General features: G+C 34.1%; 1 protein-coding gene across 1 annotated transcript in view; it reads right to left on the bottom strand.

Moving 5' to 3' along the window:
* Nucleotides 1–15,550, bottom strand: part of LOC128682999 (discoidin domain-containing receptor 2-like) — a 184,092-nt gene that overhangs the window by 82,051 nt on the left and 86,491 nt on the right. Inside the window, exon 2 of the mRNA XM_053768111.1 lies at nt 5,135–5,441. Within this exon, the coding sequence (XP_053624086.1) occupies nt 5,135–5,426 (292 nt within the window). The 5' untranslated portion in view covers nt 5,427–5,441. The remainder of the gene's footprint in view (nt 1–5,134; nt 5,442–15,550) is intronic.

Genomic DNA, 15,550 nt, shown 5'->3' with positions numbered 1-15,550 from the left:
ACCAAAATGGCTACTGACACATGGCTTCCCATGTATGGGTAAATCCCTATGCCACAAAGGCTAAAAAGTGGCCATAGCTTCACCAAGTGTGTTCAGCCTTTATCCATTGAGCATCAAAACCGAGTTGCCACCTTTGGAATGAAGTAGCCTCTCTGCCAAACCCATTTGTGCTACCAGTTGAGAGCCTCCCATCGGAGTATAAAGTACCATGGTCGGAGCAAAGAACATATGTCCAGATGGAGGATCTCTAACAGCATAGATTTGAGTTGTTTGTGTGGTGCGTCGCAACACATGACTACATGCCCTGCGTGTTTAAACAACTGCAGGTGGACCTAATGGCTGCCACCGACAACGCGAATAGGGTGGCTAATTTCTGGAGCGCAACAATTTAGCGTGTACCATCGAAACATTAAGAAGAAGCAAAGTAACAAAGAAGTAAAACGGTTAAAATTGTCAGATATATAGTAATAAAAACAAAACTTTATTTTCAAATCGAGAAGATTTCAACAAGAAATCAATGGAAGAAAGTGAAACGGTTCACCAAAAATCTATTGACTACTTCAGGTCAACATTCATATTTCCTCGTAAAGATCTACATAAATGTTTCCTCATAGGCTATCAAATTTATTGTATTATTGAAAAGTTTCAAGTTTGCCCAGATGGTGACCTCACGAGCATTGGATGAAGAGTATCAATAAACGATCTTGTTCTTGAGGTAGATTTACATAGAATTTTAACACCTCGAGCTGAATTTCACCAAAATATAATTTTGGCGAGCTGCTTTATAGTTTATATACTTTATTGAAAGACCTTTTTCTAGGAGGGAGATAAATTTATTAGAAAATTATAAAAAAATAGATTTTGGTTTGGTAAAATTTGATATTATAAAAATTAAAACAGATAGGTCTAGATTTCCTTACTACTAAAGCGGTAAAATTTATGAGGTATTTATGAGGTAAATTTAAATTATTTCCCAAATTTATTAGAGAGAAGCAAAATTCTGTACATACCGATTCAAACCACTTTGTTATCGTAATCTTGGCAGCTAAAATTATATAAAGAAAATAATTAAAAGTCTCTTTAAATTTTATTTCTATACTACAAGAAACCGGCGCGCTTTTTAGATATCGGGTGATTACCAAAAAGTTAGAACTCCCGCGTTCTTATACAATACATTGAAATTTAAGTATTGAGAGGTCAACCTGCGCTGGTGCGAACGGCACCCCCTCCCCGGTGGAAGGGGGCGTAATTTCACGCCTCTTGAACGCGTATCGAACCAATATTAGGTTTATTAGATAGATGAGCCATCGCGAAAAGCGATTTTTCATTTTTTCTTATTCACTCATTACATACAACGTTAAACAATAAACAATACTTTGTCTTTAACGGAGATATCTTGGAGGAATTCTTTTCCATTAGATTGTATAAAAGAATAGTCTTTAAAAAATTAAAAATAAAACTTGCCATACTAACCACTTTGTGCAATTTATTAATTACAGAGTTGTACCTATTTCTATAATTTAGATTTTCTGACATGTTTTATTTTATTTAACTTTTCTAAAATATTATTTATTTATATTTCTAGATTACAAATACTTATATACATTTTTTACCCAAATGATAATGTCAATAAAATTTTATACACCGGCCAACAGAGCGATTCAGTTGAAAATGCCACTCCCATATTATCTGTCTTATTTTAGTTAAATGCTGAAGTTTAATGCAGATTATCAGTTCAGAGAAGTGCACGCTGGTGCAAATTGGAATTAAAGCACTAACTCGTTTTCTAGAAACAAAACGTCTTGGTCCTTTCTGGCTCACATTCCTTACTTCCTCAGCGCATTCCTCCAATGACCGGGAGTTACACTCAAATTACGTTGGTCCGTTACTTGGTGACAAACAATTTAGATGCCCTCACGTCGGTCCCGGAGCATTCCTTGAGGAACCCTTGGAAAACTATGTGCCTTAAAATGAAAACGGCAATGCGCCATAGTCTGTTTCTTCGCTTTAAAGGGTTATATTATCACATAATGTACTGCAATATTGCTAATCAAGTTCTGAAGTTGGGAAGTTTTTGCAAAACAATTTCTGGTAATTTTCTAAATTCAGTTTATGGATTCGGACTTATTATTAGATGCGCCTCGGTGCTTCATTCCCATAGGAATTCTGGGATGATATACCTATATATATGTATATATATATATATATATATATATATATATATATATATATATATATATATATATATATATATATATATAATGTACACCGGGTATGCATTATATAATTTCATTGAAATCTTACAGTAACACTTCCGCATTTATAATATTTATTAGTAGTGAGAAATGTCATTCTGAATCCAGGTGACCAGTTACATAAGACAGTGAGAATTAGCTTGCTAATGGTTTAACAATTACTGTGCGAAGTTAAGAAAACTCTGAAGTTAAGAAACAGTCTGACTTCGTAACTAACCGAAAAAACGCTCCAATGGCAGGAAGAGACACAGAGAGAGAGAGTTGAGTCAAAACAAGCCAACAACAAGTGTGATAACCACAAGAACATTGTATGTTACCATGTAAATTGAATTAAAAGAACTTTGGCTGTTCTCATCGCACGTGATTAGGAAGATTGTAATAAATTTTCTTTGAAAATACACATTTAATTTGTTTTGTATATCTGAAGACAACGCCAACATCAAAATGGAAAATATATTTTCTAATTGTGTATTTATTTTATTTCCTCTTTATCTCATCATGAGCGTGTCGACTGTATAATTATAACGGACGGTATAATTCCTAATCTTAACTTTTATTTTTAATTTAACACGTCTAATAAATTTTAATATGTTTTTAATACCGCTTGACAAACAAGACCACAGTTAGCTGGAACATGTAAGTAAAAATTAAAAGCTTTATAATAAAATTATTTACTAAGTAATTCATATACAGTTTATTCTACCTAAAGCTCCGATTTTTTATACAACTAAGCAGGTAAACAGCCATGCGCTCAAATATTGATGGAAGGTCACCGAATCTCATGGATTCCTGCATACCACCAGGGGTACCTGATTGAATCTTTATAAGTAGGAAATATGAAAATAATATTTTAGTACTACGTACAACGTACCTACTAATATGGAGTATTACTGCACATTTATCCCTTTAAAACTAAAACTCTACAAAGGGCCTCTACGCATCTTGGATCCATATCCCCACGCAAGCCTCTCAATGGACCGGACTTAGTGCCGTGAATTTTTAAAAGGAGGTACATAATAATAATTAATAAATATTAGAACAAATCTCACAGATTGAGTTAGCCCCAAAGTAAGTTCGGACTTGTGTTATGGGATACTAACTCAACGATATCACATTTTATAACAAATACATATATAGATAAACATCCAAGAACCGGGCCAATCAGAAAAATATCATTTTCCATCATGACCCGATCGGGAATCGAACCCGGGACCTCTCGGTTCAGAAGCAAGCACTTTACCACTGCGCCGCCGAGGTCATCGAGGATTTTAATATGATGGGTTAGAGTTAGTTGTTTATGATATTTACTTATTAAATTCATTTTTAGCTATAATTTCTTGTCAACATTGTTTTACAGGCTTAGATTAATCATTCCCTTATATGGTATGCATTACTATCAGCGTCCAATAAAGCATGTGGATCTAATATCCCTCTTTTCATAAAAAAGAATGCAGCATACTTTAAGCAATAGTTTTTTTTGTCATTATCGAACTATAGAGTATTTAACATTTACAGAACAAGAAGTCGACAACATCTCGCTTCTTTTGCTTTTTAAAAAGTGCATTAACTTTAAATAAATGACAGAATAACTTTAAATAATTCTACGAGCGTGTTTATTTATGTTTAGTGGTCAAAGAGTGGCCACTTTGAGTGATGCACGAAAACATTAAACTTATAAAACGATTATGTTTGAACACGTAACCAATAAAAACCATTTACCGTCGTCCGCCACAGCAGAATAGAGAGAAATCGCAAATTCTGGATATTAATGTTCAAACAAGGAGTCGAATTGAGAACACTTTGACAAGAAGATACAGATAACAAATTGAGGAGTTTCTATGCGATGGACACAATCGCTCAAATTGCACAGTTCATTTCGATCGAAGTGGGACAATGGAGCTCATTCCATTCTACCATAGAATGATAACCTCAATAAATTAAGTTATAAAAAATTGTCACAAATAAAAATGGAAGAATAGTTCTATGTAGTAGTATTTATGTGTTAAGAGAATGTTTTGCAATCTCATATATCTTTTGACATATTGACTTATTTTTAGGATTCCCATTAAAATAGGAGTTCCTTGTCACTTGCACGTACAAGGAACATTAATAAATGTGCGCGGGCTTTCATTATGAATATATCGAAGTGGACATTTCATTATTTCTAGTAGAGGCTACACATTTGTTTTACATTAAGAGCATAAAATAAATATTTATATATTTCATAATTTATGCTAAAATTATCATTTGTCAAGTTTGAAATTATAATAATGTTGTACTTGTACCTGGAAAATATATTTTCACTATTAAACTTTGTTTTTTCTAATCCATCGGTTGTAACCATAGATAAAAGTATTGTAAATAATGTCTGTTAATAACATCTTTTCATAATATAATTATGTCCTCAAATGTTTACGTAAAATAAATCAGGAAAGAAATTTACTTTTCAGATAATTAGGGCGACACGTGCGCCTTAATGAGCATTTCATTATCACGATTTCAATCTAAGATCAGAAAGAAAACAGGTAAAAGAAGTGAAAAAACATCTACAAAAACCTACTTCCTTTTTATCCAACCTTATTTTGTTGTTGAAAAGCAACGTGTATTTCGGTAACGTTAGGTACTTATATGTGTTTCGCGGCCTTGTCAGCGCAAAATATGTTAAATTGGGTATTTCAGATTTTGTTAACATTTGATTTCTATTTTTACGTGGTTTTTCATTAAGTCACGTAATATCTTTCTCGAGACATCAATATGTTTTGCCATTTTATTTATATATATTTTGTCTGTGTAAGTTTGCCCACAACCTTGTTTAAGTTAAAAAATATAAAAAAGAACGTCGTTGTAGGCAGCAGGCTATTGTAGAAATGTATACTTACTGTGATCAAAGGACCGTGGGTCGACTGTGGTCGTTGTCGGCGGAGTTGTATAGTCTATATCTTCTTCTTCCTCAGGATCCATTGTCGTTGTGGTAGTAGTAGTTGTGCGGCGCCGGTTTCGTTTCCTATTCTCACTCCGCCGTGGCATGGGTGCCGTGGGCTTGGGCGGGCCGAATGTGGGCCGAGTTGGCTTTGCCACGACTGATGTGCCCCCGCCATCGGGGTCGGCGAGGGCGGTTGCCACCAGTGATATGGCCATCAGCCATACCACCAGTGGCCCCACTCGCCACATTGTGCGCCTGTATGCCTGTAACATCACATACATTTATGAGTCATAAGTTTCATAGCTGAGAATGAGATGGTTCGTCGAAATTAATGTGATGGTAATAACGGGCGTGGGATATATTATTAAAAATAAAATAAAATAAAAATCATTTATTGCAGGCATAGCCCATAACTTTATGGGTTAGTAACAGAGGAACTTATAACTATGTTAGTAAATCTACATTAAATCTACATTATTATAAATGGTTAGAAGCAGAAAGCGAAGGCTTCTGTCCAGCATTAGGTTTGCAAAACAATTAGGAAAGTAGTAGCAATGTTTGCGTAAAATTTGTTTTCCCGCTGCCTGTGATCGTGGAACGAACTTGGAAAACAATGTTACGTTTAATAAATATACCGAAAATTACGGCTGATAAAATTTGAAATATTTTATAAAAACTTTTTCGTGGGAAACAGCAATTGTCTCGGATGCCTGAAGGGCTCAATCGGGTTAAAGCGGTACCGTGTCGTTACTAGTCCGCGTCTGTTTGATGACAGCTGTACTAACGATATCCGAAGGGGATTAACAATCGTAAAATGGTCGCCTGGTTCTCATAGTGTAAAAAAAAAAGAAATTGTGTGAAAAAAGTTTTTAAAATAAAACAGTCATATTTGAACAAATAGAGGCAATAATCGTTTAACCAAATAATCGTTTAACCAAGGTGTGTTTAAGTCTGCCACACACATTAATGGATGGGATCACACACGTCAGTGACCGTGCCGGTGCTTTCTTGCCACGGGTAGCTCTGACTTTTGGGTACCTATGTTACTGACTTTATTGTACTACGCGTAGGTACTATACGAGTAGGAACTCCGTGGAGTTCCTACTAATGCCATGTGTTATTGATGTCTCGTATTACAATTGACATTACTATGACATAGCACCTCTCACCTCAGTACTATCCATATTAATTTTGTGTTTGCTAAGAAATTACTCAATGTCCTGTGGGGAATCAAAGTTCTGAATATCTGTTTGGGGAAAGTTATTAAGATGGATTGAGATAACCATGATTGATAGGAATATATTCTTCTCGGAGATTTCGGATTCGGAAACACTGCAGTAAATATATCATCTACTTAAATCCAATTGCTTCGGAAATATTCGGTAAAGTTGATAATAAATTTTGTGTCGACTTCCAAGTTTTTTATATTCTTAATTTGATTGGTAATGGAAATAGATATGTTCATATTTTACACCAGAGAAAAATATCGTAGGTACGTAGTACCTACTTTTCAATGGGTTCAATGGTATAAGTACCTCATAAATTTATGAACATTGTGATATTTTTACATACAGATATACCACAGGGTAAACCTACATAGTAAAAACTTTGTTATGAAACTTTTAAACTAGGCTAGCTATCCCAGAAATAGGTTGTGGTAACAAACAGTTTTCTGTCATTATGTAGTTGTGTGTGATAACATAAAAAACCTATACCTACCTAAGTTAAAGTAGACATTCTATTATTGTTTATAGGTACTTCCAACATATTCGGACAGTTTTTCACAAAAATGACATTTTTGACAAAAGCTTTCATTGTTGTCAGAGATATCATATTGTCATGGATTTAGTAAATACTTCGTGAGTACCTACTAATTCCATGCAAATTGCATTAAATGACTGATAAAAAAAAATCATGTCCATGAAGTAAACCATTGAGTCTGGGGCCGTTTCTGAGTGCACCATTAGGTCATGCTTATCAAAATAATGCATTGTTATCCAAACTAAACGCGTATACAAAAGATTCGTTTGAAGATATACGCTTCAAAATTAAGTTCCAAGATAGTTGTTACATCGCAAGTTAAATAAAAACTTGTAAAAACAGATTTCGTAAATTGAATCAATTGTATATTATGTGAGTTCATACAATGCCGCGCGGCTGAACATTTCACATTTAACACGAAAGTGGAAATTTGTCCCAACCTTCCGCACACCACAAAAGTGCCTCAAGTCCACACAAAAGGCCTGTGTCGTGGAAACTTGATTGTTACGCCTTGCCCCGCTGTTATTTGACCGTTTACGACACGAAGGTAAAACGGAATGATATTTGCCCTATATATTTCATCGGGCGAATGAACTATTTTGAAAGAACAGCTTTTGCAAAGGCAAAGATTGACCAATAGTGTACGTAAAAAAAGAATTTTTATCTACTAAAATAATATTGAAAAGTATTCTTTTTTAATGAAAAAAAAAACACATCATGAAAAAAATCATTCAATGTTCAGGTCAATAAACGACTCCGTTATAATTATTTACTATTCATGAATCAATAGGGAGTATTACTGCACATTTATCCTGCCAGAGCACAGCACTGTATGTTAGGCACACAAAAGCTTTGCCGCCTTTTGCTATGTCGATTAAAACATTTGAAAGTACTTTATTAATTATTTCTTTGTGTAAGGATTTGTTTGTGAAAATATACAACAATGTAGCATATTCGAGTGCCGAGATATTGGAAAAAATCGTTTCCATATGACTAAAAAACTTAAAAAACTATGGGATACGCCTCACACTGTAAAATTTTAGAGCCAGCAAACTATCGAAAAGAAGCTCGGAACACTTCAAACGTGAAGACTTACTATAATATGGACTTCATACAGGTAAGATCTTCAGACAAAATCAAGTTTATATCAGTTTATCACCAAATAAAGTAGAACATGACCTAAAATAGTGTTATTATTTTCAGGATAATCCACTAAATCCTTCATTTTTCCTTTAAACTCGCACCACGATTGCGTAGAAGGTGTTTTTGGTCGTAAATCTGCAACAATATTGAAAATTGGCGTTGTACCAGTATCGCCATCTGCACTGAGCTTTGCATAATGTGCCCGATTAAAAGTCAAAAGTCTAAATCAAACTAAAGGATTATTTTACAAAAGACTTGGCTGTATGGGCTAGTACCCTTTGCCTCCTCAATGAAACGAGGGAATAAACAAAAAAAGTCAAACTAAAGGACAACAAAATCATCAAAAAAACAAATGTGTTAAATACGGAGTTCTACGAAAACCATTATGCACTGTGGTTACCGTCGATGTTGATATAATGCAAAATATTGGTTGTTTTAATATTGTGGTTGGACAGGTTATATAGTGCCATGGAAATTAATTTAACCTTTAGAAAATAGAGCTCTGTGTGTATAACCGACCTCGAACATTTATCTACTATATGCAATTATATCTATGTACCTATGTATAGGTACATACTTTTAAGCAGCAAAGTGCATATCGATTGGCTCATGAAAATCAAATCGATACATTTTAAATAAAACTGAAATAAATTAAATTATAGACAATGCTTGTAAGATCAGAATCTGAAACTGCTGTTTTGCCGCGTTGGATGGCGAGGCTAGTTCTCTGCACGAAATGCAGCTCTATTGTCACCAGGATATCAGTTGTTACACAGGATACCTATAATAACTGTATCAAAATTAAAAATAACCGTATGAAAATTAAAAAAAATGCAAATGCACAATAGTTAGAATAAAAGGTTGGAATGTTGCCGGAAATATTGGCTCAAATCTCAGATATAAAAATATTACATTGAAGGTTCAAATATATTTTTGTTAGTTTCCTTACAAGGAGTTGGATCAAACTTTGGTCAAATCGGAATAAGTTGGAAGTTTGAACGACTTGGGCCGTCTTCCGCGTTTCGTTCACTAAATCGATTTTCCTTGTTGAATTCGGATGATTTACTTGTACTTAATTAGTAATTTTCTTTGTGTTATTAACAAATTTTATGAATACTTTCAAAAATAATTTCAATCATATTACGACAATTAAAAAACTTGTAAAACGTATACATTGAGAAACAGCGATTAAATAAATACAGTGTAGCTTATTGAAACAGCAATGACACAGTTATTTGTCGGCTGCTTTTGTTCTATCACTAAGCACACAATGTAAAACGATATTTAAACTTTGTATTTTTGCCGTCTCCAAGAAATTACAGAGCTAACAAGTGATCAGAAGGCTGGCAAAGAATCAGCCAATAACGTGTTATGCTGCCAGCCTTCTGGGCACTTTATAAACGAATTATCGGGATTCGTATTTTTGAAAATATTGAAGACTATATACATTGTCTTACTTTGAATTCAGTTTTTAGTTTCGGTAAAAAATAATAATGCATTAATTTTTGAAGATTTTGAAAATTACATCTCTAAGAGATTGCAAATTTATGCGAAACTTATTTTTTAAGAGGTCCATGAAGGTTACATGAAGCTGGAGTGGGACACATTTCGATTGCTTTTAAGAACAAAAATTCACGCGTGCGAAGCTGCGGGCAAAAGTTAGTTAGATTATAAATGTACCATTGAAAATACGCTGAAAGCATTATCAGTGTTCAATATATATCAGTTATTTAGTAGAATGACACCTCTATCCGGACTGGATGGAGTGCCCCAGTCCCCTGGGGCACTACTGAAAGCCTCCGTAGTTCCAAACCACTCCGATGATAGTCACAAGTTCCTGTTTGTTGTATTCTTCGCTTTAAGGGTCTGGTCCGACCCTCGTCTTTTATTTGAGCAGTATTTTCCCAAAGTTTTCAAGTTGTGGTTTCCCAATTCATACATCCATCTCATATTCATATATTGCCGAATTAATAAATGTATTTGTATTAATAATGTAATGTAGAAGGCCTTGGACAAAAGGTTGGGTTCCCTATTATAGACGAAAGAACATGAAAAAATATGAAAGACAAAATTATAATTACGCTTTATTAAAAAAAATGTTTATGATAAAAATATGGGATAATAGTTGATTACTTATAATCCACTTTAAGTAGTCGATATTATTTTAATAAAATTGTAATTGTATATCATTATAGTTTTAAAGTACTGAGTTACAAAATAACCAAGTCAGTACAGAAAATAAATAAAAAGCCATGAATTTACAACAATACAGAACTTCGCTCTTGTTTGAAGTTAGTAAAAATAGTTTCCTAGTGAAAAAATAGACAACACTACGCAGGATGGATGGTGAAGCAAGAAATATTTGGTTGCAGGGAAATTAGTTTTCAACTTTACTTCGCTAAGCAGTTGAAATAAATGGCGGGCAACTTTTGTCCATATAGTTGATGCATAAAGTACAATGCATTCCCTGCATAATAAAACCGTGGAGGTAATCAAAAATCTCTTTTCCTTAGTATTGTGCGTGCAATTGAATTTTGCAAATAATGTAATTTGTGTTAGAATTGTACCTAACCATTGTTTTACTAACATACAGATTATTGAAACAGTGTTTAAATCTATTTATTTCACTTTCATATATAATTATATTGTGTAATAGAATATCGATTTAAGTAGTATGCGAACGAGAAATTTCTAGGCATTTGAAATCGTGAATGATCATAGCTCAAACACATTTTTATTACAAAACTTGTTCAATTAACAATTTTGACGTCGTCGATTAGTTATTCTTAAGATCAATGTCGGCTAACTTTAATTAAATTCATTTCGCCATTGAATAAACTGGGTCATAGAAAGTCCGTTTATAATGCCGTTTTAAGGCGGTACATGTTTTGGAATATTTATTTATTTAACTTTTTTAAAAACAATGTAACTGGCGTACTCGTTTACTATCAGTCAACGGACAGAGTGAAGTGCAAAATTATCAGCAAGAACAATATTCTCAAAAATATGTTATGTACCCTAAAAATTAGAATCGGTTGGTTAATTCAGTGCTGTGCAAAGTACTGACGTAGCAAATGATATGGATGATTACATTGGATGATTCGTTTCAACATTTCAATATATGACTTAACAGAACAAGCAAATCGAACACAAAGGGACACACCAGAGCAAATATCATTTTCTATCGTATGTGCAACTTGAAGCACTGCGATTTTACTCAGTTTCTTGTAGATATATTCGTCGTACCCACAGACCATTTAACTTGGTCTGTGGTCGTACCGATTTTAATCATATATTGTTTTACAAATAACACGAAGTTTGTCAAGAGTATTCAGATTGATTGATATTGATGGTCTGTGTGAACATCCCTTAAGGAACGTAGTAATAACTTTGACAGTTATAACCTCCACGATGCTTTAGTTTACCAGCGAGTTGGCGGTTGGCGAAACTTTGACACTTTGTAGTCTGTTTGCGATATATCGTTCACTTTCAGTCCATTTGCGGTGTAAGCTTTAGGAACTTTTGTACTCTATTTTAGCTTTATGAAATAATTTGACTCTGATGACCTCGATGGGCAGTGATAAAGTGCTTGCCTCTGAACCGAGATATCTCGGGTTCGATCCCCGGTCGGATTATGATGGAAAATGATCTTTTTCTGATTGACTCGGGTCAACAGTCTTGGATGTCTATCTATATATGTATTTGTTATCAAATATAGTATCGTTGAGTCAGAATCCCATAACACAAGTCTCGAAATTACTTTGGGGCTAGCTAAATCTGTGTGATTTGTCCTAATATATTTATTTATTTTAATTTAATGGGAATTAATGTTATTATGACCTGTAAAATACCTAGGAGTTCTTAATTTCTTTTTTCGAATTTCTACTAAAGCTTACTACGTGGTTACCATTCTGGAGGACAATTTCATATCTTCTCGTGGATATCGTTCAAGGTTCTGATAAGACTTGACAGCTGGCATCAGCCAGCTGTCAAGTTTCAAGATTTTATATCAATAAAATCAGTATTTAAAACAGGTGGCCGCCGGTTAGGCATATAAGCTTGGCCCAACCTTCTTTTTTTGCGGACGCTGGGTTTTGTATGGATGTTTGAGCTTTGATTATTACCAGAAACAATAGATATTAAATAAAGTAAAATATAAAAAGAATTTATTGAGAAAGCTTCTTAAAATTGTTTTTAAACATAGCACGGATGGTGATAAACTATATAATACATTTCGTTCCACGAAATATATTTTACACATCTAGCAGTAGCCGTCCGTTGTAAATTCCAACTAGAGAAAGAAAATTTATGGGCACTTATTCTAATAAGCAATACTGTATCTAACCAGTACTGCATGAAATACATAATAGGTATGCGTGGTTAGATAGCGTAGCGACAGTCGTTTATTTTGTCAATTGGAATATTTTATCTACATACTTTGCTACGCTTATTTGGCTTTTATATAGAATCCGAATTAAATAAATCATCGATACGCTTTTATAAAAGTTAGGAACCGTCCCGCGCCTTATCAACATTTATCTAATAATATCACAATAACTTTCTGAATTGAATTATCCATATTCTAAGAAGTCTACAATTAAGATAAACGACAGAATAGTTTTCGAGCGCCCCTTAAAGAACTTTGACATTGACAAAATGCGAAACTTTAACTATAGCGCGGGTATGCGGAGGGAAATTTTTGGAGAGGCGCCACTTCCGGGCAGGTGGTGATCTGACAAGATGTAGAACCGGAGCTCGGCATTGTACCGGGCTGGCTCGGCGTCCTGGTCCCGATAGAAAAGCGACAAGCCAGAGCCACGCGGCGCGCAATGTGACAAAATCAATTGTATGTATTGGTGGTGGTATTGGTGGTCCATTTCGATGTAATTTTTATATACACATCGTAGCATCGCGTGAACGAACCTTTTCGTTCAGTTAGGACATTGGATGATCGAGCGCCGGCCGCGACCAAGTGCTCTATGAGCGAATTTTCCCGTTTTATCCGCATCAGAAAATTGATTTCTATTCAGAAGTAAATCCCGCCTTCCCTTTGTACACCGAGACTTATTTAGCTCTAAGTCCGTTATTGACTGATTAAAATTTGTGAAAGTATTTTTCATGCCGCATCTTTTATGCTGAAATACTCGAAGTAAGAGGATTCATTCAATTGGTTTGTGGTTTGTACTCGGTATTCTTTCTCGGTTTTGATCATAATTGTTATGGAAGCTTCGTTTTGTCTGCGTGTCGAGGTATTCCAATAAATTGCAAAAACTATTTGCCTTAGCGGTAAATCCACTAAGGCAAATAGTTATTACTTATTCGCTGGTTATTGTTTTTTACTAAGAGTGAAAATGTTTATGGGAACTAGTATAAATAGTGTCTGAACTGAAGTTGCGAATTAGTAAAAGTTTTATATAACTATAAATTACAAGAAAAAAATCATTACTCGGGTGGTATTTGAAATTGAACTTATGCTTTCCTGCCTTTAATAGACAGCAGCTCTTACACTTAGCTATCGAGGCCCGGACCCACTCAGATTATTACACGTCACCCCGGAATAGCACAAGACGTGGGTTTGATTCCCACTCTAGCACCTCTTTTGATCATTTAAATTTAAAACTTGTGAAATAAAGGCAAATAACATATATTCTTAAATTGTAATAGAATAGAAAGAAACCGAATTATCTTACACACAATACACATAAAGAAAGACTTAAATAATTATGCTAGGTGTGTGCGCGCATCACAATAGGTAACGACTCAGTGTACGCGTGTAGAGTTGTAGACGTGTAGAGTTTTATTAATTATTTAGAATCAGTGGGTTAGTAGAAGTTGGTACTAATTTAGAAGCGATCTTTATTAAAATATTGAATTACAATCAACTTTACGATTTCGTGCAACTGTGTGAAAACTTCATTTTGCAAAGTAGTCACCTAGAACCAAAAAAAGGTTCCGGTATAATTCTGATGCTACTTTGTCACGATATATTTCTTTTGAAACAATGAATCAATTGCTGCGTGACTCATGGCATGATTTTAGAAATCGTAGGTAATTACGGGCTTAATTTTCATATCTGACCTTAATTTCAGATAGTTTAGTGCTTTGTGCAGCAGTTCATTGAGTCACTACTAATATTAAAAGCCAGTTAGTAATTACTAGTAGAGTAACAATTGGTATAAATGATTTTTCGTCAAATACACGTATTTTTTCTATACCGATATTGGATTAGAAAATAATTACCCATCTGCTTTAAAATATCTACAAATTGCAAGGCAACTCCATTGCACAAGGCATATCCGACCTTCTGTCCGAGACTCAAGATAAGTTAGCAATAGTTCCCTTTACTAGGCTCAGCTTTGTGTTAAAAAATATATCTGATATTTTTAGATGTTTATTTTGGAGTAAGTAAAATATTAATTAGTCCGTGTAAGAATAACACCGTTAAATAACAATTAAACATCGAACATGGTGGACTTGTTTTAGCTCAATTAAAATAATTTCCTAATCAAATTAATTAATTTGTAAAATTTTAGAAAATGTGAATTTGTGATACATGGGGTGCTATATTTTATTCTATATTTCCATCAGATATGTTGACACATACAATTATATAGGTAGTAAAATATATTTTCGAAATTTTGAATACGATGAGAAATTATTAATACGTCGTTTAGTGTGTGTGCAAATGCGTGTTATTATTGGACATAGCATATGACGCACAGCAGTGGACCGTTGTCCCAACAAATATATGGCAGCGAGGTACGCTCAAACTTTTTCAGTGTCTGCCGTACCAGCCTACCAAGCCTACCCCTTTGCCAGATTTATGACATTGCCGTGCATTTGAATAAGTTTACCATAAAAATAAACGTTTTGCGGCCAGAAACTTTGGCAATAAAATGCAAATGGTGACATTGGTAAGTCTCCTAGATTATAGAGGCGCCAGTTATTAGACGTAAAATTGAACAATTTGTTGTCGTCAAAGAAATCCCTCCTTAAGTACTGATCATTTTACCGTCCTTTTTGAGCAGTAATGAAAATAAATTTAAATACACATTATAACGCGTAACTTAATTTCTAAATTGATTAAGGGTTCAATTGATGTTATTACTTTGATCGTGGCTCACGGGGGCGAAAACAAGCTCGAATTTAATAGATAATTTACAAAATCAAATTCAAACGCATCATAAATTCGTAACTAGATAAAACAACATTTAAACATGAATTTTTCATGTGCTTCATATCTTTGATTTTTAAGCATTTAGCAGTTATAGAAGGAAAATGTGAATAAAAAATTGTAGCTTAGAACGTTCGAGCTAAAATTTGTACAAATCTTTGTTAGTAAACATTGGCCGTCACAGGAGCCATTTATGTGTAAGTATTTCATTCATTCAAATAAGAATAGAAAATTAAATAAAATGCGGTTGTGTTGTAACACAGAATATAAAATCTAAAAGAAATATTAATGTCG

Source organism: Plodia interpunctella, chromosome Z (assembly GCF_027563975.2).
Source record: "Plodia interpunctella isolate USDA-ARS_2022_Savannah chromosome Z, ilPloInte3.2, whole genome shotgun sequence".
Lineage (NCBI taxonomy): Eukaryota > Metazoa > Arthropoda > Insecta > Lepidoptera > Pyralidae > Plodia > Plodia interpunctella.
The sequence above is the reverse complement of the archived record's forward strand: the minus strand, read 5'-3'. Positions and strand labels throughout refer to the sequence as shown.